Source organism: Nannobrachium achirus, assembly GCF_963921795.1.
Source record: "Nannobrachium achirus genome assembly, chromosome: 23".
Taxonomy (NCBI): Eukaryota; Metazoa; Chordata; class Actinopteri; order Myctophiformes; family Myctophidae; genus Nannobrachium; species Nannobrachium achirus.
The window spans coordinates 16,368,409-16,394,031 of NC_137830.1; the positions used below are offsets into that span (position 1 = coordinate 16,368,409).

Sequence of the window (25,623 nt, forward strand, 5' to 3'; positions counted from 1 at the left end):
CTAGCAATGTGTGCCAGATGTGAGACTTGGCTGTAGAGACACCTGTAAAGTTGAATGTATAGGTAGGATTGTACAGTATAAGATTGTCCTGAGGTTGTGACAATGTCATCAGCTGACTTCTTGGTCTCTGGTAGGTTTTACTTGAACAGTAGCACCTGTTGGTTGTTACAGAATTATACAGTACGGCAGCAAGTTAGCCTCTTTACCTCAGACAGCGATGAAACCTTGTGTTCAAATGACAGATGAAAGAGCTTATGGGAATTGTAAGCGTTCCTAATTGGCATAGAAATTATTATTGGATGATTAGAGAATACAGTAAAAGTGCCTATAGTTCTGTTGTCTTGGTCAGTGATTAAGTTGAAACAGCTAATGTATTGTTGCCGAGTAAAACAAAACAAAAAGTTTCACACTGTACACATCATTATGCCTCCTGCATAGGCAAAACAACCAATCACAAGACATACACCTGTTTCTGACAGTGTGTTGGGTTTTTGCATGTAATTCTTCTGTTTTCAAAGTACACTATATATTTCTTTGTCAGCGGGTTAAGCATAATGTAACATCAAACAGGGCAGAATGCATCTTTGATTCACTGTGCAAGACTTTGTATATTTACAACCCACCCCTTCTCAACTGTGCAAAACCAACCCACTCCTTAAACAAAGCAAGGACAATCAAAATTCAAAATGGCTTACGTCCAATACGCGCATACGTAAAAGTAAAAGTTTCTGTTCAGTATATATCTCCTTTTACAAAGCTCAAAACATGCTCTTCGGGTTAGAAAACCAAACGGGTTGGGTTGTGCTCATGTCAGTTCAAGTGAACCCAGCTCAACTGGGTGAAAACGAGAACTAAAAAATATCCCACCCCCTTTTTTAATGTTTCTACAATATTGGTCAGCTTTGATTTCAAATACAGAACGATCCCCATCTGCTTGTAGACTCTTACTGTCAGAAACACGAATTGGTGGCATGAAGCACCAAGGACTTACAAAATAAAATAAATGAGGCTGCTTTTCAGACTACACGTACACTGTAAAAGAGTGCCAAAGTGTACAAATACAACCAAACAGACCCAAGGAGTCACATTTAGTTACATTTCTACACACGAGTGTGAAAGGATAAATTAACACTCTGGGTGTGCGGTCCAGAGAACTCTCGTGTGCTGTAGCACACGTTAACAATAAGCACCCATTGAGACAAACATGAACCTACATTTGATTCAACGCATAGCAGGAAGCACATGTCCTGCCAGTGACATCATATCCTCCCAGCTACAGCCAACTGGAGGCGTCTCCCAAACATTTGCACATTTAAGGCAGTGAGAGCACACCCACATTTCTGTTCCCTTCTTATCATTGGCCCTCGGTCTTAACTAGCAATCAATGACCAGATCTGGGTAAGAGTATTTGCAACGGTTTTTGCAAATTTTCTTTTTTTCATTTTTATCATAACTGGGTACCAGATGGGTGGGATCCACCAATAAAACGTGGATGATTACTTAGTTTAGAGGATCAGATATTACTTAGCCGATATTGTTTATTCTCTGATGGACATCACTGTGGACATGATGGGGAATTCTCCTCAAGGAGCAGCACACCAGCACACACACCGGCCATCTGGGACTGGGATAAAACAAGCGCTGAAGATCTTTTTTTGCTAAATAATACTTGACCCAGACGTCTATGATCCACAGGCGCCCCCTGTCGGTCTCTTAGTGCATTGCGTGCAGAGAAGTGACACTGAGTTGAGCAGTGTGAAAAGTTTACAACAAAACTTAAAGTTCGCAACCTCGGTCGGCTGTGTTGAAACGGACGCAATCTGTGCATGTGTGTGTGTGTGTGTGTGTGTGTGTGTGTGTGTGAGATAAGACAATTTTGTGTGTGTATGTTTGGCAGTAAATCAAACGATAAACATTGGCACTTGTCCATTTTACTTCACAGTAGTGGTTTGGCCGGATGACACAAGCAATGCGCTGTTGTTGTGCTTGTTGCTGGCATGTGGGGGGCAGGGACGGGCCTTGGCAGTGCCTGAACAACTGAGGAGGTTTAGGGCACAGGACCAGCGTCACATGGCTTAACTGAGGTCTGAGTAGAGGGCAGGAGGGATGCATGCCTGGTGTGTGCGTGCACACAGTATACTGTATATATGTGTTTATGTGTGTGTGTGTGTGGGGGTACTTTGTGTGCGTGCGCAGCACCTCTGTAAACAAAAAACACACACACACAAAAAAAAAAAAAAAGAGAATCCGCACCCCACTTGTAAACATCTTTACGATAATATAACCGCGGTTAAAGAATACGCTCCAGTCTCGTTATTGTCTGACGATTCGCTCTCGCCTTCCCCTGGCGTCGCTTTCAGAGCGGGACACCTCGCACTAGACGGACGGAACTGCGCCGCGTAGTGGCAGACACTGGTGTGTTGGTGGTGGGGGGGTGGCGGGTTTACAGAAGGCGTTTCCGTTTTGGAGTCGCGCGGGGCAGCCAGGCATTTCATCACCTGGCCGGCGACTCATCCCTAAACCCGCGAACAATGCTCCGTAGCAAAACGGTGGCGCACGCCGTACGGCAAGCAGAAGACCTACAAGCGCACGACGCGTGGCGTCTAGCTTGTAGGTGTGTCTGCTACCTGCGGCGCGCAACAAAGCATGAGCGGAGCCTCAGAGCGCCGACTCCAGCGAGGAATCCAGCTGGTCGTCATGGTGACTGGTGCTGTCGCTGTCACAGCTCTGTGTGCTGGAGTAGTTGGCTGCTTCCTGGAGCCGCATGAGCATGTTCATCTGGAAACACACACACACACACACACACACACACACACACACACACTTTATTAGTATTTCCAATGTACAACACTTTTACTTCTACTCCACTATATCTCAAGAGGCAAATGTTGTACTTTTACTCCACTAAAATTATTTGACAACTTTAGTTGGTAGTTACATTGTAGATTTTGATTATTATTACAAAACATACATTAACCTATTCAGCTCTATATACGTTTATATATATATATACCAGTAAGACTCCCTAATCGGGAGATAAGCGACCGTTGGTCGCTTATCTCCACAAATAGGGCTAAAATTAGTTTTTCCAAAATCTTCCTGATCCATGTTGATGACATGAGTGTAGACATGCTGTGTAGTGATATTCGTGATTTTAGGGCAAAAACTGTAGGAGCAGTGTCCAAAAATGTGTTTTAAAAATCGGCCTGAAGGTGGCGCTAGAATAGGGCCATGTGAGAAATGAGGGGTGGGGTCTCCTGGGGGTCCTTGGAGGGACCTGGGGGTCCCTGGGGCTCCGGGGGTCCTTGGAGGTTGTAGTTTGGCAGTCAAGGAGTGTGTGTGCAAAATTTGGCATGGATGGGGGCAACGGTTGTGGAGATATGAGCAGGGCAAAAGTGTGACGGACTCACTGACTCACTGACTCACTCACTCACAGACAGCCGGTGGAGGTTTTGGTAGTAAATGCGACCTACGGTCGCAATTATATATACGTTTCCCACCACGGTTCCCTTACCAACGGGTCTCCCTCGGTGTCGCTCTGAGAGACCTGCTTGGACGACGCCCCCTCTTTGGACGAGCTGTAGCCGTCGTAGCCCACGTCCTCCGGCCGCAGCTCCAGCAGCGATTGGCCGTCCTGCTGCTGGGAGGCGGGGCTCCAGGGGTACGTGTCATTCACCCACTTGGAGGGGTCCTCCCACGCCGCCCTCTTGCCATACAGCTGTGAATGGACACATGTACAGTAAAATCCTCAGTGTGAATTTGAAGTGATTTTTCTTTATTTCTTTGTAAAATAAGTGATAAATATAGCTCTATATTCTGATAGTAATCATTGCCATAGACCGTTTGATGTTGATGAACATGTTTGACCAGTTTTTATAGTAGGCTATAGAACTACAAATACTCAAAATTGTAAAAGTACAGTACTTAAGTAAATGTAGGCTACAAGTTTCTTTACACTACAGTTTAAACCGCAGCTAATGGCGGCGGTGCTCTCTACAGGGTGTCGCTCAGGAAATCGGTCCATAGTTTGTTGAACCACAGATTGAGAACCACTGACTTGAGCAAGGGTCCTCCACAAGGGGTCTGGGACCCCTAGGGGGTCCTCAGAGTTACTACAGGGGGCCCTTCAAATCTTTGAGCAATAGAAAGTGTCCATATAAACCCTTGTGTCCATATTCTGAGAACCTTAGCCAAAAATAGCAGATCTACAAGCTCACAATGACTCGCACTGCGAGGCGTTGTGAGCTTGTAGATCGGCTACTTTCGGCAAAGAGGTTTGGTGTAGAGGGAAGAGCAGAATAAGTACTGAGTGAAAGGTCAAGTTTATTATGTATTGACAGTTCTAGTGGTTAAATATCAATCCAAAATAAACTTGACTATATGGAATCTATGAACAGGTTGTGGGGGGTCCCTGCTTCATCTCTCTCTCAACTACGGGGTCCTTGGCCTGAAAACGTTGAAGCCCCCTGCTGCAGAGTACTGTATAATGCAACCTTTGTATGCTCTCAAGAGTTGGACGTGAGTGGACATGCACTGACCTGCAGCCCTTCCCTGACGGCCTCCAGAAGGTAGGGCACCAGAGAGTAGTTCCACAGGTCAGTAAACCACACCCGCGAGCCTTCTGCGTCCATGGGACACGACAGGAAGAGACGGGGACCTGGGTCCAAGACAAAGGAAATATGTTTGTTTGGGACATGAAAATGGAAATGAATTTGAGGCACCGGACATGAATGGGATCTGTACTATATGCAACACAATGGACATGAAACTGCACAGTACACAAGCTGAGCAATGGTAATTGGTAACTTATTATTATGCTCAGCGTTTGTTAACATTGTTGTATTCTTACCTTTATTTAAGTAAATCTAAATTATATCTGAGAACTTCTTCCACCACCTATTATGCCCGTAAGCGTGCGTGCTTGTACGCGTGAGTGCGTTCATGTACTGCACGTGTTGAGGACTAACCTATGGTGACGTCAGAGGAACTGTGCGCCTCCAGGAAGCCGTTGATGTGCTGCCAGGTCTTGGGGATCCAGTCGATGATCTTGATCAGATCGTTGCTGCGCATGTTCTTGGCGATCTCCGTCTCGATCAGCTTCCGCCTCAGGAAACGTCCCAGGAATCCTTTGACGGGCTCGGTGTGGTTGGCACACAGCACCCACCTACAGCGTAAAGCACACGCACACAACCATCACACTCTGCAAGCTCGACTATTGATACTTTTGTGAGAGACTGTACCAAAATACACAAAGAGTTAAAATATGGAGAGAAGAGGTCCAAAAGCAACTATATACCGTTGTAAATGTGGAAAACAAGCCGTAAAAGTTCTTATCATTCTCCTCGGTCATAACTAATGATGCAAGTCCCTGAGGTTAACTCCACTTTTTTCCATTTAACTCGGGAACAATGTAAATAGGGAATCAAACTTTATTATTAAGGACACTTGATCCATAGCAACATAAAAACATAAAAATAACATACAAATACAAACAAGGGTGGACATAGTCCACATAAAATCATAAATGATTATACAAGCTTACACGCCAATGGTTCCACAATTTAGAAACAAACCTGACCGAGCTCAGTAAAGGGTTTGTCAAGGTTAAAATTACACTGTTAGCAGAGTCAGACAGCCTACACATACATTTGTACATGAGGTTCCGCAACACAGCGGAGCAGGTGGGTACACCAATATTTACAAACATTTCACTTGCACTGCTGCATCGTGGTACTCTAAGCAGCAGTCGCATGCCATCATTATAGGCTACATTGAGTTTATGCATACTGCTCTTTCTGTAGCGCCGCCACAAGTGGGCAGTATACATAGGTGTACAAAAAGCTTTAAACAGTGTAGACTTCACAGAAGCTGAACACATGCTAAACTTACGAACAATCATGTTAGCTTGTGCATATAACATTCTACGTTGCCTGTAGATGTCCCTATCATCAGATAGGTCATTTGTTAGATAATGGCCTAAGTACTTGACCTCATCACAGACCTTGAGGGCAGTACCAGACAGAAAGAAGACAGGAAATGACAGTTTACTGTCTTCCTTACTTCTTATAATCATAATATTACTCTTCTTTGCATTGTACATTATGTCACAATCTAAACCATATTGAGAGCAGACCCTCAGTAGCTGTTGAAGGCCAGCACTATATGGACAGAGGATAACCAAATCATCCGCATACATCAGGTGGTTGATAATAGTATTACCAACCCGACACCCTGTATCACAGCTGTTCAGCTTCTTAGATAAATCATCCATATATAAATTGAATAGCATAGGGGATAAAATACTTCCCTGTCTAACGCCATTGTTTACAGTGAAATGTGCAGACACACAGTTACCCCATCTAACACACATTGTCTGATGTGCGTACCAAAAAGCCAGGATTCTTATTAGAACTGTAGGAACCCCTCTGTTATATAGTTTTTGGAACAATTTCTCGTGATTGACACGGTCAAAGGCTTTAGATAGATCAATAAAACATGAAAAAATGGTTGTATTATGCCCATTATATAAATCTAAAATTTCCTTTAAGGCAAATATACACATATCTGTACCATGTTTAGGTTTAAAACCAAACTGGTTGTCCGAGATAAGGACAAACTTTCTTAATCTGTTCAGTATAGTCCTCTCCAAAACCTTAGATAATGAATGCCCCGCCCTTTAATGCAAACCCCATTATACCTGTTTGCGTACTGTATATGGGGATCTCTGTAGGACCCGTTTTGACCATCTGTTTGCCTGTGTCCATTTATGCCCATATATGGAGTTATCTGTCTGTCTGCGTCCATTTTATGCCCATATATGGAGATCTCTGTAGGGCCTGTATTGACCATCTGTTTGCCTGTGTCCATTTATGCTCATATATGGAGATATCTGTATCTCTCTGTCTGCATCCATTTTATGCCCATATATGGAGATCTCTGTATCTGTTTGTCTGTGTCCCTTTATGCACATTATGGAGATCTCTGTATCTGGCTGTGCCCCCTGTTTTGACCATCTGTTTGCGTGTGTTCATTTATGCCCATATATGGAGATATCTGTCTGTCTACGTCCATTTTATGCACATACTGTATAGGGAGATCTCTGTAGGACCCATTTTGACCATCTGTTTGCCTGTGTCCATTTATGCCCATATATGGAGTTATCTGTCTGTCTGCGTCCATTTTATGCCCATATATGGAGATCCCTGTAGGGCCTGTATTGACCATCTGTTTGCCTGTGTCCATTTATGCTCATATAGTTTTTGGAACAATTTCTCGTGATTGACACGGTCAAAGGCTTTAGATAGATCAATAAAACATGAAAAAATGGTTGTATTATGCCCATTATATAAATCTAAAATTTCCTTTAAGGCAAATATACACATATCTGTACCATGTTTAGGTTTAAAACCAAACTGGTTGTCCGAGATAAGGACAAACTTTCTTAATCTGTTCAGTATAGTCCTCTCCAAAACCTTAGATAATGAATGCCCCGCCCTTTAATGCAAACCCCATTATACCTGTTTGCGTACTGTATATGGGGATCTCTGTAGGACCCGTTTTGACCATCTGTTTGCCTGTGTCCATTTATGCCCATATATGGAGTTATCTGTCTGTCTGCGTCCATTTTATGCCCATATATGGAGATCTCTGTAGGGCCTGTATTGACCATCTGTTTGCCTGTGTCCATTTATGCTCATATATGGAGATATCTGTATCTCTCTGTCTGCATCCATTTTATGCCCATATATGGAGATCTCTGTATCTGTTTGTCTGTGTCCCTTTATGCACATTATGGAGATCTCTGTATCTGGCTGTGCCCCCTGTTTTGACCATCTGTTTGCGTGTGTTCATTTATGCCCATATATGGAGATATCTGTCTGTCTACGTCCATTTTATGCACATACTGTATAGGGAGATCTCTGTAGGACCCATTTTGACCATCTGTTTGCCTGTGTCCATTTATGCCCATATATGGAGTTATCTGTCTGTCTGCGTCCATTTTATGCCCATATATGGAGATCCCTGTAGGGCCTGTATTGACCATCTGTTTGCCTGTGTCCATTTATGCTCATATATGGAGATATCTGTATCTCTCTGTCTGCATCCAGTGCCGGTTCCCCCTTTAATGCAAACCCCATTATACCTGTTGTCATAGGACCCGTTTTGACCATCTGTTTGCCTGTGTCCATTTATGCCCATTGACTCATGTGGTGTACGTGATGTCAGAGACTTTTATGAAGTGATGTCACAATGAGTCAGCGATTGCGCCGATTTCCTCCGGAACAGCCTGATGTCAACAATCAGCCCCGCATAAGGAGATTCCGAACGTTTCACGGTGCTTCGGGAAAACCGCGCGTCGGGTCGGGTCGAGGCCCGGCACTGCACTCCGCACCGCGGCGGGGAACGCGCGTGCCGAATCTGAAGCCGGTGGGACGAACGGTTCTCGAGATACGCGGATTACAGACAGACACACACGCAGAGACTTCTCGCATTTATAGATAGATGATTAAAAAAAAAAAGAGTGCACCACTTATGTGATCTTTACCCAGCCCTAATAGTTTATGCTGCCTTTCACGAAACAATGGGGCTAATTGTATAATAGAAATCATTATTTAAAGTCAGCAAATCTTTAATTTCAGGTCCTCATCTGGCCAGGGCTAGGTTTTCACCAATGTCAACTGATTTCCCATGCCATTAACTTGTCAATTATGCCAAAAATTGCCTTCACCTCGAGCGTGCGTTATAGTCCAGTCATGTTCATTTACAAATGCTAATTATTATCCAAGTGAATTAATTAGAACAATCCTTGGGGAGGAATAACCTTTTAGCTTCTATGAGCCACAAAGAGCCCATGGATTCAAATCAAATGCACTGCAGTGATGATGTCGCATGAGGAAAGAAAAGCCACACATTTACTTTACTTGTTACTTAGCATTAGCATCATTAGACCTAGGACTTCCAACCCCTCAGAATGATAATGCGATAATGTTGAAATAATTAGAAGGCATATTTCACCCCCAAAACTTCTATTGATTACTCACCCCATGGAGACTCAAATTCAAGGACATTTTTTAGTTTTTGTCTCATTCCTAAGCCAATAATTTGAGGAGACTCCTTGTGTTTCCATAGGGAATAAAGGAGGTGCTTTGTGTCTCCATAGGGTCATAATCAATATATTTATAATTAACAGTTAATTACATCTTCTGCAACCAGTCTAATGCAAATGAACCTGTTGAAATACATTCATCCTGTTTTATTCATTTTTGGTTTGTTAAAGGATTTATCTGTTACCAACCTGAAGTTGTGATGCAGCTCAAGGTTAGGTGAAGAAGACACTCCCTGGTTCATGGTTCCTATAACGTATGGACTGCAGAGCAACACAACAGTGTGGTTAACGTCAGAGAAGCAACCGTCTATTAAATGGCAGAGATGTCAACAAGACATCAGTTTGAAAGCATAATGTGTATCTCCAACTTTTTGTTAGTTTTTCTGTAAATTAATGCCCAACTTCATCGTACAAGAGTGTCACACGAAAGCAGCAGAAATAGCACAGATACAAGGTCTCCGTCCAAACAGCAACAATAAGCAAGTCCAAGTATGTAAACCTCTCAAGTATAATACAGCTCACAATAATCGTATCGTGGAGATTCAAATCTAACGTGAAATGATCCTCTGTCATGCTCTGGGATCAATTCATCTTTTATTTGCAGAGCTGCATATCCGGTACCACTTTAAACCCTCTAGAATTGGTCAAACGGACCTGGAAAAAACGTACTAGGTACATTTCTTCTTCACTCTCTACCAAATCTCTTTGCCAAAAAATAGCCGATCTTGTTGATCGTCTATTTTTTGGCAAATTCCGCCCAGGATAATGGATGTTGGGGATATTTTGATTATCGCGATAATATCGTAAATTGCAATTTCTTTGGTCACAAAAACTGTGACATGAAATATTCCTATCGTCCCATCCCTTGTACAAACATAGAACATCTTTCAATTGTGGCTGTGGATAAGAGTTTTGTAATGTAAATTACACAACAGACGGTGAATTGAAGTACCGGTTAATGAAGCGTGTTGGTAATGTTCAAGCTACCCACCACTTGTGGTATTTGCAGTTGAGGAAGCCGTTGAATATGTCACTGAGGGAACCGATGTGATGAAGGTTGTCCAGGATGACCACAGTGGGAAGCTCCATCTCAGAGTCTTCAGAGTTACACTGCTCAGCCAGGCTGCACAGGTACTGACGCAGATCCTGAGCATGGACGCACGCACACGCACACGCACACGCACACGCACACAACACACACACACACACACACACACACACACACACACACGTTGATTATCTGTGTTGATTGAGTAAAGTGGTTCTCAACCTTTTCAGGCCGCGACCCCCCAAATAATCACATTTTAACTGGGAACTGCCTCTAATATTTGACAATTTGGCCAGTGTTTAATTCGTCATTTTAGAGGTATTAAAAAGTCCTTAAAGTGTCACTTTAGAAATGTGCAGATACCCTCTATACACTTAAACCTTATGTTGGTTTGTTTACTGTTGAGTAAGGAAAACAATGTTGCACATTAAGTTAACCCAAAATAATTTGGGGACCCCCCCTGGGGGTCCTGACCCTCAGGTTGAGAACCGCTGGAGTAGAGCATGGGTGTATGTGTGTAATGAAAGAATTATGGGGTCAATGCGGTATCCAGCCAGCTACCGGTGCTGAAACAGTTAACCTCATTAGTCTAGTCATTAATTGCCTCTAAAGCCAAGGCTATAGTTAAGGCATCTGTAAGCAATCATAGATCATTAGCAGCACTTTGTGTTCATTGTTAATCTGAGTGAGGATCTACAAGTAGCCTAATGCCTTGACTTGATGACCTTTCTACTTCCAGTGTATTTGCTCTGATCTGATCTAGCGGAAGGGTTAGAGAGCCGGAGGTCCCAGGTACGATTCCTGCTCTCAGCAATGTGTCGAAGTGTCCCTGAGCAAGACACCTAACCCCTAACTGCTCCCCCCTCCACGCTCCTCTGTGGGTAGCACTCAGCTGGATGAAGCTGATAAGATCATTTAGTGCCTTCGAGGACGGACGTGACCGGAGTCACCGGACGCGTCAGGCCAACATATTTCCCACAAATCTACAATGGTTCTTTTCCACCTTGTAAACCGAGTCACGCACCAACAATTTGTATTTCCCGGCCTTTACAAATAACAACAATAATGAATAGGGCTGTCACGATTATGACATTTGACATGACGATTATTTGTTCCTCAAATAATTGCGATTAACGATTTAATTGTGTTTTTGTCGTTGACAATTACATTCCTGTTTGGCTTTTAGACTTTTAAGTTACACATGTTAGATATGACACATAACCTAAATATACAAAGAAATGACTGACATACAGTATTTGACAACTTTTATACTTAAAAAAGAACATTGATAGTGGAAATAGCCGATCTACAAGCTCACAACGCGTCGCGATGCGACGCGTTGTGAGCTTGTAGATCTGCTATTTCCACTATTTTTGACTCTTTTTTTAAATATATGAATGTTTTTCAACGTGGAAACGATTATGACGATTATGAAAAATAATCGCGATTATGTCAAATAATCACGATTAGACGATTATGTAATAATTGTGACAGCCCTAATAATGAATAGATAAATACACACAAACAAAAAACCAAAAAAAGAATAATACATTCATCCAACCTTGCTGGACTTCTGGTCCACGTTGAAGCTGGCCACGTTGTGCTCGGTCACCTCTCGGCCTGACTTGAGGATGATGTGCTCGGCCAGCTTGGTGGCCAGGAAGGACTTCCCGGTGCCGCTGGGACCCGACAGGATGATGCGCCGGTGCTCCATCAGCAGGTTGAGGTATCGCTGGATGATGGGCTTGGGGATGAGCGTGTCGAACACCAGCTCATCGATGCTGTTCTCCTTCACCCCTGGGAGAAGGACGCAAGGAGGGAGTAGGGCTGTCACAATTATTACATAATCGTCTAATCGTGATTATTTGACATTATCGCGATTATTTTGTCATAATCGTCATAATCGTGAATGTTGAAAAATGTCAGAAATAGTGGAAATAGCAGATCTACAAGCTCACAACGCGTCGTTGTGAGCTTGTAGATCGGCTATTTCCACTATCAAAGTAATTTTTTAAGTAGTAAGTTGTCAAATATGTCAGCCATTTCTTTGTATATTAGGTTATGTCTCATATCTACCATGTACAACTTCAAAGCCTAAAAGCCAAACAGAAATGTAATTATCAACGACAAAAACACAATTAAATCGTTAATCGCCAATTATTTGAGTGACAATTAATCGTCATGTAAAATGTCATATTGTGCGTGACAGCCCTAGGAGGGAGGGAGGAAAAGGATGTTAGAGGTGGGCTCAATTGGGAGATTGTTTTTTTTGCTGGTCTTTCAGTCCGAGTGTATCAAAAAAGCAACTGGGTTAAGGCAGCGGAAGCTTGTGATTGGCGGCGCGGAATATAACAAAAAAAGAATTAGGGCCTCTCCAACTCTTTTTCCCGGGCTGAATCAGGGGCCCAGCACGTCCCTGCGACAAATGGATATCAACGCTTTTATTGTGCATTCAATGTGACGCCGCGAGCATTCCGTGGTACCTTTGAGGTTGATTTTGATGATGTTGCTGTCGCCCACCAGGTAGCCGCAGGGCAGCAGCTCAGGCACTTCGGAGGCGTGGGCGCGCACCACCTCGCCCATCCTGTAACACACGATGCTGTCCGAGCCCAGACCCAGGCTGGTCAGAGGATCCACCCGGAACACGTACTCCTGAACAGGGCAAAAAAAAAAACGTGGCTTCAATACAAAAAGTTACGTCACTCACGTTTCCACCAGACTTTTACATCTAAAGAAGCAGTGGTTCTCGACCTTTTCAGGACGCAACCCCCAAAATAATCATATCTTAACTGGGGACCCCTGACGAGCACTAAGAGTTGAGGCATTACATTTTGTATAACTTCTATAGTGAAAATACACTCAGAAATTCTGTTCTGAGTAATAGAAAATACTCAGATTACATTTACTCTGACTATTTTTCCCTGGAGCTCCAAAACAAGGTAAAATGGCGGGTTTCCATGCCAACCGCCGATTAAATCTTGAATAATCTTGGGCACCCGATGTGTTAAATATGAGGCTACTACCATTTAAATCGTATGGAGAAAAAAAGAAACGCTACGTTTTATAGATTAAAACTAAACATGCGTCAAAGAGCCATAAAATAAATATACCTTGAAGAGACGTCGAATGACCCCATCCAGGACATCCCATTTGGTTTTTCCACTCACACCAATGGAACCAATCAGGTAGTCATGTTTTTGCAAACCCTGGGAACAAAAACATTGTTCATCATATCATTTGCTTTCTTTTTTGACAGTTGGTAGTGCTGTAAAGGCTTTTGATCAGTGCCTTTGAGCTGGCCAAGTGTGATGCGAAAAATTATTGTACAAACAATGTATTGTTTCACTGTAGTACTAGGCTCTGTCTAACAACCCAATTGAAAATTGTGTGTGTGTGTGTGTGTGTGTGTGTGTGTGTGTGTGTGTGTGTGTGTGTGTGTGTGTGTGTGTGTGTGTGTGTGTGTGTGTGTGTGTGTGTGTTACTCGATTTTGATTGTCAAATTGTGGACAAATAAAGCAAACAATATCAGACTAGTCACTAGTATCACTCAAAGTATTTGCTATTGCACTCCTGTAACTTAGTGATGCTGGATTGAAAAGAATATTGGTGCTATGCTTTAAGAGATCATGTGCAGATCTCTCTTCCATTTACCTTGGTCTTGTTGAAGCCACTGTTGATGGTGACCACTATTCGTACACTTCTACCCTCTTTGCGCAGGTTGCCCTCGTAGCCATCATCGAGGAGGATATCTGCAAACATAAGTGTACATCTGAAATAAGAGCCTTGACGTATTAAAAATGTATATCTCACTGTGACTCCTTGCTGTTATATTAACTTTTGAAAATTCTATGTCAGTGGTGCTAAAAAACTTTCATGTTGAAGGAACCCCATCTCAAAATATTTACTTCCAGCCTTCCAGGGACCCCCCCAGAAGCAAAATGTTCGCTTAAAAAATACATATATTCAAAGATTTGCACACATTTTCACGACTTTTCAAAAGATCTACAAGCTTGCAGCGCGGCACCGTGAGCTTGTATATCTGCTATTCTTCAGTAGCTAAAGTATAAAATAATGAAGGCCCCTCCACCTTGGGCCCTAGTAACTCAGTCCCACTTCCCCCCCCCCCCCCCCCCTTGTGACACCCCTGCTCCATGGTGGTGGGCAGTAACTTGGTGGGCACTGGGCACGTTCCCTCTTCATTTTAATCTCCATCCCCTTTCTTTTGTATGTTGGATGTGCACTAGTAATACTGGCTTTGTTCAGAGCTCTGTGCAACAGTGATAACAGCTCCATGCCTCCCTGCTCTTCCTACACTGCCTTGCATCAATTAACGGCAGCATTAAGTCCATGGAGAGAATTGGGGCTTTCTATAGGCGGTTTTCCATAGCAGTTTTAGCCCGACACTACACGACACCGCACCGCACTGCATTTTTATACGTAAGTTTTCCACTACAGTACCGTCATTTTAAGCAGCTCCCCTGGAATTAATTCTCCATATCTCTGGGAACAATTCCACGGTTCTAGTCTGTAAATGTGGGGAAAAAGAAGCTAATCTTACACCCTGGAAAATAAATGTGTAAGTGCTCAGGATGGCTGCAAACCATGAACCATGTCCAAGGGCATGACATTTACATTGCTATGGCCGGAGGCTTCATTATACCAACATGCATGTTTGATAAAGTGGTGGTTCCTTTCTGTATGGGAAGTGCTATGGGGTGAAAATAGCCCTATAAAGTAAAATCCTTATTGTTCATTTAACCACCAAACAGTGTACATATGTACGTAAGCAAATGGATCTGTTACATTCGCACACTCTTCAGAGTTCATTTAAAGCCGTAATCAGGAACTTATTTTAAAGTCTATGTGACAACACCTCTGGGGGCTCTGTTGCCTGTTAGAACTGCGACTCCCAGAATTATGTACCCCTTCAAAAGGAATGCTGCAGTGTACTAATAATAGTTTTAATTCGATTACACTAGTTTTATTGACACCTGGAAAGCATCTGTTCCACTTCAGATTTTAACCATGATTTTAACCACTTTAACCATTATTTTAGGTATTCAAAAATAGCAGATCTACAAGCTCATAGCGCTAAGAGCTTGTAGATCTGCTTTTTCTTTTCTTGAAAGTTTGTGCAAATCAAATAACTAAAATCTTTGCTTCTGGGGGTCCCTGGAAAAACATATTCTGAGATGGGGGTCCACAGCAAAATACATATAATTCTAGGGGTCCTTGACATGAAAAAGTTTGAGAACCACTGATCATAGTACATTGTAACCTAAGCTTTTCAGAAAACCGTTAAGATTCAGAAAACATTTTTCGGTCTTAATGGGTTAATCGACCACAGTACTTTGATGGACTGACCTGACATGATGGTGTCGGTGATGTTGAGGTTGTTGAGCGACAGCCCCAGGGACTGGCGCGAGGAGGACGAGGACGTGCTGGAGGTCTCGGACGGCGGCCGCGCCGCCTTGACGGGCGTCGCCGTGGGCGTGGCGTTGCCGCTGGACTTGAGGCGGTCGTTCTCCGCCTTCAGCATCTCGATCTCGTTCTGTCAGAGTCGGCGGGACAGAGAGAGAGAGAGAGAGAGACGTCACTGGGTTTGCTTTCACAATTTAACCATAAAATGTATGGACTAAACATTTAATGTTTTGGTCAGGAACACTCACAACTATTTATTGCATAAATAGAATACAGTTCATCTTGGCTTTAAACGGCTCCGCGTTCGGCAATGTTCCCTGAAGTTTGTACATGCATGATTGCAAAGCAAAATCAGGGAACACTAGAAAGCAAGACCCCCATAGGGATACAATAGCAGAACAATAGCAATACACTGACACATAACTTAAATCAACAGAAGTAGTCACAAGTATTTGAGCTTTGCCAGACTGATCAAACGGTTACACCCCGCTACTTCGACATGTCTCCTTTCCGACATGTCTCCATTCCGACACTAACCCTATCTCTAACCCTTACCCTAAACTTAACCCCTATGGAACTGTCGCCAATGTGGAGGCTGGGGTGGAGGAGGCAGCTAGCAGCGCGTTTCCGAGCTTCGGATAAGCAAGCATAGGTAGAGAAAGCGAGACGTATTTAAAGGAGCCTTCCCTACTGAACGAGAGCTCTGATTGGAGTATGACAGTGTGACATACCAGCATATATGGGAATGAGGAATAGGAAAAGAGCTGACTGACAGCTGGGCGGGGCTAAACTCTTGTGTCCTGCAAAACTAACGCTGAAGCCTTCATGAGTGTTTAACAATTCACACAAGGGATTTAGTAATGAATTGATTTAGTAATTAATTAATTTAGTAACAAATTAACAATTATTCAAGTCCAAAATCCCTCTTCTAAAACGGCTAGTTCCATTCCTTGATTCTGATTGGCTGGTTGCCATGGTATACCTGAGACTGTAACCCATACCTTGAATCAGTTTATATCAAAGCCAGGTGCGTTATTTCTTTCCACTGTGCCGTGAGGCTGAACTAGAGAAGCGAGCGTTTGATTTCCTCTCAAATCCTGCCGTGCGGGTGCTTCTAAGCACCGCCCGCATGCATAGGACAGTGACTGAATGGCTCCGGGCGGGGCTTGTAAAGGCAACAAGCGCCCTCTATTCTCCAGGCACCACTCGGCTGTTTAGCTTAGGTTGCTATGCTAGCGTTTTTGATGTGATGTTCACCCCCACATAGCAGCTAAATCTGGATGAAAATAAACATGTGAATGGATCGAATATGGTTCTTAACTACTTAACATGAGACTGATCTAACACAAGTGTTGTTTCCCTATTTTTTTGGCAAAAAGAATGACGTGACTTTGTAAACACACACTGGCTTCCGTAAGTCCCGTTTGTGGCTGGCTGGTAAACGCAAGGACATGTCTCTTCCTGGTGGCGGAGAAGTGTACTTTTTTCTTTAAATAATGCAATGCTATTATTTTCATGTTGCAATATTGTGACCGTTTTAGAAAAGCAATAAGCCACGCAAGGCTTGTGGTTACCGGGGGAGTATACACCGGCTGAGAGGGTCGGAAACACTCGGCTGCGCCTCGTGTTTCCCAACGCCTCTCAGCCGGTGTATACTCCCCCGGTAACCACTCGCCTCTTGTGGCTTATTGCTTTATTATACCCACCCACTCACCCTCCCCACAAACATCCTGTTGGCATTGTGTGCGATCTTCGTGGAGATGTAATTTCGCAACGTCCCAAATGTACTGAGTTTACAAATGCAACAGGTCCATTTGGTTATGTTTGTATACTCTCAGTGTTAAACACTCAGTTTTTGTTGTGTATATGAAAAGTTAACTTTTTTTTAGATGTCCCAATAAAAAGCCCCAATTATAAATGAAAGTGGGACAGCCTTAAAGGAATTCCAAAACTCCAGTCTGGGTCAGAGGGAAATCGAAATACCACATAACCTAGTTAAGCTGTTACAGTGTGACTGTCATTGTTATTATCACTGTTAACACATGGGATGCCTAACACGTTCCCACACGTGTTAACCATTCCCCCCTGTGAAGTACCGTGAGTGAGCGCAAAACTCAGTAGACCGATGCATGTTGTTATTCCCCGATGCCATTCTTGTCCAGTTAAAGGGGAGAGGGATGGGGTTTTAAGGTTTGATAGTTGGTGATTATACAACAGGTAGTCGGGCTCTCAATGGAAAACAGGCTCTCCAACCGTGCATATAATGAGCACAGATGCACTGTCTCTCATCAAGTAAAGAAATCAGCTGCGTTGGTCACGAAAGACAGCAAGCGCTCCTCTCTCCCCACACTATGCTAGGCAGCTAGGCTAGCAGTTTTCATGTGACGTTCAGGGACACAGTAGCTAAATGTGGCATTAAAAAATTACAAATTCCTATCGAATATCTTAATTACAATGAAATAAAGTTGAGGTGTTTTTTTAAGGGCAACAGTTGTATAATCGCAATATTACACTCGAGGGTCTGCATACAACACGGTTATCCTGTACGACAGCCTTGCCGCAGGAACGAGCCGACAGGCGAGTTCCGTAGGTAGGGCTGGAGAATATTACACACACCCTCTAGTGTAATATTGCTTAATTTGTTTCTGTATCGGGCATGAAGCCTGAATCTTCCCTGGCATAACCTAGAACAAAAGATGCCAATGATTCTCTACAGATGCCCTGTGAATCTACAGGCCACACACACTAAAGATTGTTTGTGACTGTCACAGACAATCTTTGGTAGGTTTACTCTAGATCAGTGATTTAATTTCCAAGGATCTCCAAGGCCACTGTTCTTAATCAACTGGACCTCCTGCATACAGGGATGAGATAGCCTGCACTCTGGTGCCTTGCAGGAGAACAACTGGCCCGGTCTACAAGACCAAAGCTCTGATCAGAGAAGAGAGCGATAGAGAGTGATAACAGGTAGTTATCACTTCTCCCATAGACAGGCGAGAAGTGAGCACCCCACCCTTACCTTAGCCCCACCCCCTTGTTTCCCCGATCCTGTACATAAATAGTGTTTTAATAAATGCGATCTATATTATTGAATGTTTTTTTTTGCTTTTTGCTTGCTATTTATTATGTCCATGAATTAAATACAGAGGGCTTTCAACGTAAAAAAGACCATAAAAGGTCTTATTTGAGATGTTCCTTTTAGGCAGGGTGTTTAACTGTTAGTCCACTTGCCAGAATGTGAACCCTGGCATATTGAGTACACCAAGGTTTTATGTTATAAATGTTGAGTAAGGGTCCCTAGCATGTAGAAACTGCTGGATGCCAACTTGCATATGTTGAGCAATTTTCATAATTTGCATTATTAGCTTTAATTAGCATAATTACCTATAATAATGGAAAATATGTAAAAAACTAATTGACATTTTGAACAATATTGGAGTGGTTTTGGGGGTTATTGAGGATGCTGAATCCATTTCTGACATTTTCTAAATTCAAAATGGCCATTTTAAACCGGAAATGGCCATATACTAACTTAAACTAGGATGATTTTGATACTTTTTTGTTGATTTTCCAAATGATGAAGTGACTATTTTTGATAGGCTATTGTGGCAGTCATTGTTCTAATAATTATTGTGGATTGTCTATATTTGGCTTTTGAAATGCAGATAATGTATAAGCATATAAATAACCACATTTATAATTTAATTCATAATCAAAATCAACAAAAAAGTATAAAAATCATCCCAATTTAAGTTAGTATATGGCCATTTCTGGTTTAAAACGTCCGTTTTGAATTTAGAAAATGTCAAAAATGGATTCAGCATCCTCAATAACCCTTAAAACCACTCCAATATTGTTCAAATCGTCCAATCAGTTTTTGACATATTGGCCATATAGGTGATTATGCTAATTAAAGCGAATCATGCTAATTATGCAAATTGCTCAACATATGCAAGTTAGCATCCGGCAGTTTCTAAATGCTGGGGACCCTTACTCAACATTTCTAACATAAAACATTGGTGTACTCAACATGTCTGGGTTCACAATGGGGCACTATGGGCTGGCAAGTAGACTATGTACTTGTACTGTACTACATTTCAATTGTATTGACTATACTTGCACTGTTCTTCATTTTTGTCTAATAAAATTATCAATCAATCAATCAATCCTCATCGATGGTGGGACACGGACACCGCATGTGAGGTAAAAGGCTCAGCAGAGACTATACTGGTTTCATGACTGAAGAAATTCTGAGGGAGCCCTCGCCCCTACCTGCCTGGTACGGTTACAGATACAGTGGGTGGTGCGGATAGGCAGAGCAGCACATACTGTGGATGTGGGCTCCCTTTACTCCAGGAGCAGTACGAGAAACGGTTACGATATCAAAAAATAGGCTATCAACAGCTGAAGCATAAAATGGGTTAAAGTGGGATCATTTATTTTGATGCTATATTAACAAATCCACTCAAGGACATCTTTGAGAACCGCTGCCCTAAAGGACAGAACCAGTGGTCTAACAAATACCGCATTTGTGTTTCGGTCAGGTTATGGGGCAAACTGACCTGCATTCGGTTCATGGCCTCTCGGATCTGGTCCAGATGATGTGCAGAGCTGAGCGCTTCCAGACGAATGTCGGTCAACTTGAGCTCCTTTTCCCGCAGTTCGTTCTTCAGCTGTAGGATGGTCTCAGCCTCGGCCTCCGTGCACTCGCACAGCCTGCAACCAGGGAGAAAGTATTACAGTCAGCTGGGGCAGTAAGGCCACGGTGGCCTCAGGGCATGCCATTTTTTGGAGGGGCACAAGGCCAAACTGAGGGGCAACAACGGCCATGGCCTTCATGGCCTCCCTGAAATTCCTGCCTTGATTACAATAAACATGCCCAGGCAGTGTGCCAACTACAAGATAAAATAACCAACTGCGTTTGGGCTTGTCGCATCGTAACATGAGTGTTCAGGATGAGGCCGTCTATGTGTGTCCCAGGGAGAGAAAAGAGAAGGCTAATTCACTAGGAAATCTAAATTAAACTGTCACCTCTGTAAAACATGGAGGTGGGAAAGTTGGTCATACGAGGATATTGGAGCAGGGACGTTCAAAATGGCGACATCTCATTTAGAGATAGTTCATCTGGCAATACCACGGAGTTCGCAGGAAGACAGAGGGTGCATCTTTACGTGGGATAATGCTGAGGTATTTGAGCTAATTAGATATTATCTTGTTCTGTAATCTATTTCAAATCTATCTCAAACGTCCATTGCATGCCCACTGTAATGCAACGGTTTCCTTGAATCCAATCAGATATGCTGCGCTACTTTGATTATTCATGACACAACTGACAGCTGTCAAACAGCGGGCAATTCACAGTTCTATTTCTGAGCTGAGACTGAGAACCTGACCTTGCACGTCCCTGCACGCTGCCCACAGTGCCCACAGTGCCCCTTAAAGAACTGCCTGTCAGCCTGTCGTCCTCTAAAGATACAGACTACAGAGGAGACCAGATCAACTGGCCAGCTGGCACACAACACAACACGGCAGCAGATGAGAATAGAACTAGCATGCACGTCTCTCTGTGGCAGATGGGGTCTTCATCAGTAGAGACTAAAGGAAAGACATTGGCCCTTCCCAGTGTTGCACAAAGTAGTCATCTTAGTACTTCTACTTGAGTACAGTACACTGTAAATATAGCTGGTCAAATATTACTCAACTTCAAGTGAAAGTTGCCCAATCAAATTTGCACTTGAGTTAAAGAACTGGAATTATATAAAAAAAAACACTTTAGTATTCAAAAGTGCATGCTTTGAAAAATATGCAATAATACAAAAGTACAAATTACATGTTCTTCTGTTAATATCAATGCATTTTTCTGATGCAATTAAGAAATCCCCCCCAAAAGATCACAATGTATTTTTGCAATTTGGGATTCCCTTTCAAGTATACGTAACATTTAAATACAATATTTGTCATTGAAATAATAGAAACGAATACCTAGAAAAATATACTATATGAGGAAAGAGCTACTGTTTCAGCTGACCACTACTTTCTGTGAACTTAAGACAAGATCCGCTGAGATTCCCCGTCATGCTTTGTGCTCAGGAGGTCTGATACTTCTTACCTGATGGTGAGAGGTGAAAAGAAAGGGAATGAGTCCGTTCGCCCCAAAATCCTGTTCGCCCGAATTTTTTTCCACCATACTTGTATTTGTTTTATTGAGGATAAGATGAGAAATACGTTTAGGGTTAGACATAGTTTTACTGAGGTTCAGATTAGGAATAAGATTAGGTTTAACCGTTTTACTGAGGTTATGTTTAGGAATACCAGGTAGGCAGAGACCGTTCCGCCGGAGAGATGACCGAGGCGAACAGGATTTTGGGCGAACGGACAGGTATTCAAAAGAAATCCCAAACCGGCTACAAAACCGGCCCAAAACACACCAAAGCACACAACCACACCGCGCTACATGGCGCACACACCTTCTTAACCCATTTAGAACGGGTACACATGATTGTGTATCATTATTTTATGCTTTAACTATTGAAAAATAGCAGATATACAAGCTCACAGCGCGGCACCGAGTGCCGCGCTGCGAGCTTGTAGATCTGCTATTTTTGAAAAATCGTGAAAATTAGAATTTTGACCCGATTCTATAAGTGTCTTTTGAATCCTTCTAAGATTTTTTGAAAAACCCTATGTTTCTATGTCAGCAATCTGGCCAGCCATCGTCAAAGAAAAGGTCCTTTTCACTTAACTGGAGCTCAGTTAGTCTGTTCTTGAGAAACTACCATGTCAGTGGTTCTCAAACCTTTTCATGTGAAGGACCCCCAAACTGATACGTGTTTGGCCATGGACCCCCATCTCAAAATATTTAGTTCCAGGGACCACCCAGAAGCAAAATTTGAGTTACAAATGTTCGCTTTGAAAATACATATAGTCAAAGATTTGCACACATTTTCACCACTTTTTTCCAAAAATAGCAGATCTACAAGCTCGCAGCGCGGCACTCGGTGCCGCGCTGTGAGCTTGTATATCTGCTATTTTTCACTGGTTAAAGCATTCAATAATCCTAGGCCTAAAAGCATGCCAGAAACCACCACCACCACACACTGCCCGTTACCGAGATCTGTGCTTGTAGACCACATGCCCGTTTTGCTTTTTCATGGGCATCCAAACGGGGGAGGACTTGCTATCACAAACACACTTTCTACAGCGGAGCAGGGAAGACGTGTAAGAAGAGGTCGACGAACACAAGTGGGAGAAGGAGAAATAAAAGAAACAGGTGAGGTGCAAATTTGTGCTGCAATGAAAAACAAACTAAAGAGTGATGAAAGGTTATGACTTTGACTTGCTGATACCTGGGGTCACTCTGAGAGTCATTACCAGTGGTGTAAAGTAATTAAGTACATTTACTTAAGTCAGGGGTCTTCAACAGGGGGTCCGGGACCCCCAGAGGGTCCTCAGAGTTACTACAGGCGGTCCTCCAAATCTTTGTGTGAAAGAAGCTTTTTTTTCCCTCCTTTTTGATATTAACCACTTGAACCCTAGCGTCCATATTCTGAGAACTTTAGCCAAAAATAGCAGATCTACAAGCTCACAGCGCCTCGCGCTGGGAGGCGTTGTGAGCTTGTAGATCGGCTATTTTCGGCAAAGAGGTTTGGTGTTGAGGGGAAAAAGAGCAGACTAAGTACTGAGTGAAAGGTCAAGTTTATTAAGTATTGACGGTTCAAGTGGTTAAATATCTCAAAACACAAATTGACATGAATCCAAAATACACTGATGATTGTGCTGTCAAACAATGAAACTATATGGAATCTATGAAAAGGTTGTGGGGGTCCCTGCTTCATCTCTCTCTCAACTAAGGGGTCCTTGGCCTGAAAACGTTGAAGACCCCTGACTTAAGTAATTGTGCTTCAATACTTTACTTTAGTATTTCCAATTTCCAATACTTTTACTGCTACTCCACTACATCTCGGATCCTAATATTGTTACTTTTACTCCACTACAATTATATGAAAACTTTAGTTACTAGTTACTTTGCAGATATAAATTATAATATTATAAATATATAATTAACACCTTGAACTGCGAGGCATTGCGAACAAATTGACATGAATCCAAATTACACTGATGATCGTTGCTCTCAAACCAAGAAACTTAACTATATGGAATCTTTGAACAGGTTGTGGGGGTCCCTGCTTCATCTCTCTCTCAACTAAGGGGTCCTTGGACATGAAAACGTTGAAGACCCATGCCGTACTGCAGGGTTCCCCAATAGGCGGCCCGTGGGCCATTTGCGGCCCGCGGCGGGCTACTGTCTGGCCCCCACCAACCCCAGTAATAATGGTGGTATAAGAGCAGCAACAACACTAATATATTGTCGTTGTCGGGTGGAATTCTCGTATCTCCAAATTTGTACGTTCTTTCGCAAATCATACAAGGCTGTCGCACAAAAGTAGTGAAAACAGCAGTAGTGAAAACAGCAGATCTACAGCAGATCTACAAGCACACAACGCCTCGCACCGCGAGGCGTTGTGTGCTTGTAGATCGGCTACATAAATAATTTTAAAAATTATAAATGCAAAACGAACGGTTTTGGACATATACGATTTTCACCCGACAACGACGATATCTGAACTGTCGCTGGAGTAGCGGGAACGCAGCGGTCGCCCCCTGCAATGTTGTGGCCCTCGGCTTGCTACCCTAGACATAATTCGGCCCTTGGGGAAAACTAATTGGGGAACCCTGCCGTAGTGTACATATGTGTAGCATTGTATGTGTATCTAATGGGCGAAGTTGTTTGATCAGTGTGTGATCAAAACTCACTCTGTGGTGGAGGGCGACGACCTCAGCATGGGGACGCTGCCCTGCCTGTTGGCGTGCTGGAGCTTGGGCGAAGAAGGCAGCGAATCGCTCATCTCCTCCATTTCGTCGTGGGACGACTGCGACTTGGTTTTCTTCTTGCTGAAGGCCTGTTTGAAGGAGCTGCGCAGCTGCAACACAGATACACGAAGAGCTGATGTTAATATCGCCACCCCCCCCTCCCTGCGACTACACACAACTTGGACGAAGTCGCTTCCAACAAGACGTTCAAACACATCCAGGAGGTCAGGAGGTCACTCCATGCCGTTTTCCAAGCAACAGACACTCTCCAAGGAAATAGAAACGGTCATAAAAAGGCAAGACACCTCAGAGGAAGGGGGTCAATTCACCCTTTGTCAAGTCCCGCCCGTTGTCCCGCCCCTCTTCACACCCATTGGTTGCTGTGTCTTGGTGGGACATTCCATCCACTACCATTTTAATTCAGTTGCTTCGTATTGTTATTCTGTGTGTTCAATTCTAATTTCAAACTTGGTTTCAGTAAAATGGAGCTGCTCAGTGACAGTATAGAGACTCAGCATGTTTTTATTTCCCCCAAAAATTTGTTTTTGCAAATTCAACATAAAAAAGGCAGAACCAGGGCGGGACAAGGCAGAGCGAGCCTGCTGGTTGGTCAGTCAACAAAGGGTGATTTATTTTTTTAAATTTTGATCCCACGATTTTGTAACCCATTTTTCACCCAGTGCAAATTATCTAATGTAATCCTGGGCTCTACACTCCCTCTGCCAACCTGGGGAGACAACGGACTAACCTCATGCTTCCTTCTATGCATGAGGAGTCCGAGCTGCTTCTTTTCACCTGACAGGGGAGAGATTCCCCGGCTGGACATAGCGCTTGGAAGGAACACGTTATTCCAACCAGTTCCTTTCCCCTCCATCAGGCGCACCGGGCTGGCCAGGGGGAGACCAGGATTACCGCATGTTTTTTAGTGAGGGTACCTACCCTCTGGGACACAGGGAGAACATGCAAACTCCACACAGAAAGGCCCTTTCGCCAAACCCCACTTAGGGTATGGGCGCTGATGGCTATGGAGGAGAGAACACCCCCCAGCGCCCCCAGCGTCCCCCGGCGGGAATCGAACCCAGGACGTTCTAGCTGTGAGGCGACAGCGCTAACCACTGCACCCTCACCGGGCCCCTGAGGAAGCGGTCAACTCTGACGGCGACCATAAGTGTAAATG

At 43.4% G+C, this 25,623-nt stretch overlaps 1 protein-coding gene across 1 annotated transcript in view; it reads right to left on the reverse strand.

Moving 5' to 3' along the window:
- Positions 1 to 1,585: 1,585 nt before the first annotated feature.
- Positions 1,586 to 25,623, reverse strand: part of nav3 (neuron navigator 3) — a gene marked incomplete at its 5' end in the record, with an annotated part of 322,260 nt that continues 298,222 nt past the window's right edge. The window contains 13 exons of the mRNA XM_080754819.1: positions 1,586 to 2,778; positions 3,515 to 3,718; positions 4,539 to 4,657; positions 4,968 to 5,164; positions 9,296 to 9,367; positions 10,098 to 10,252; positions 11,716 to 11,951; positions 12,638 to 12,806; positions 13,265 to 13,360; positions 13,806 to 13,903; positions 15,519 to 15,705; positions 20,138 to 20,291; positions 24,390 to 24,579. Of these exons, the coding sequence (XP_080610945.1) occupies positions 2,659 to 2,778; positions 3,515 to 3,718; positions 4,539 to 4,657; positions 4,968 to 5,164; positions 9,296 to 9,367; positions 10,098 to 10,252; positions 11,716 to 11,951; positions 12,638 to 12,806; positions 13,265 to 13,360; positions 13,806 to 13,903; positions 15,519 to 15,705; positions 20,138 to 20,291; positions 24,390 to 24,579 (1,997 nt within the window). The 3' untranslated portion in view covers positions 1,586 to 2,658. The remainder of the gene's footprint in view (positions 2,779 to 3,514; positions 3,719 to 4,538; positions 4,658 to 4,967; positions 5,165 to 9,295; positions 9,368 to 10,097; positions 10,253 to 11,715; positions 11,952 to 12,637; positions 12,807 to 13,264; positions 13,361 to 13,805; positions 13,904 to 15,518; positions 15,706 to 20,137; positions 20,292 to 24,389; positions 24,580 to 25,623) is intronic.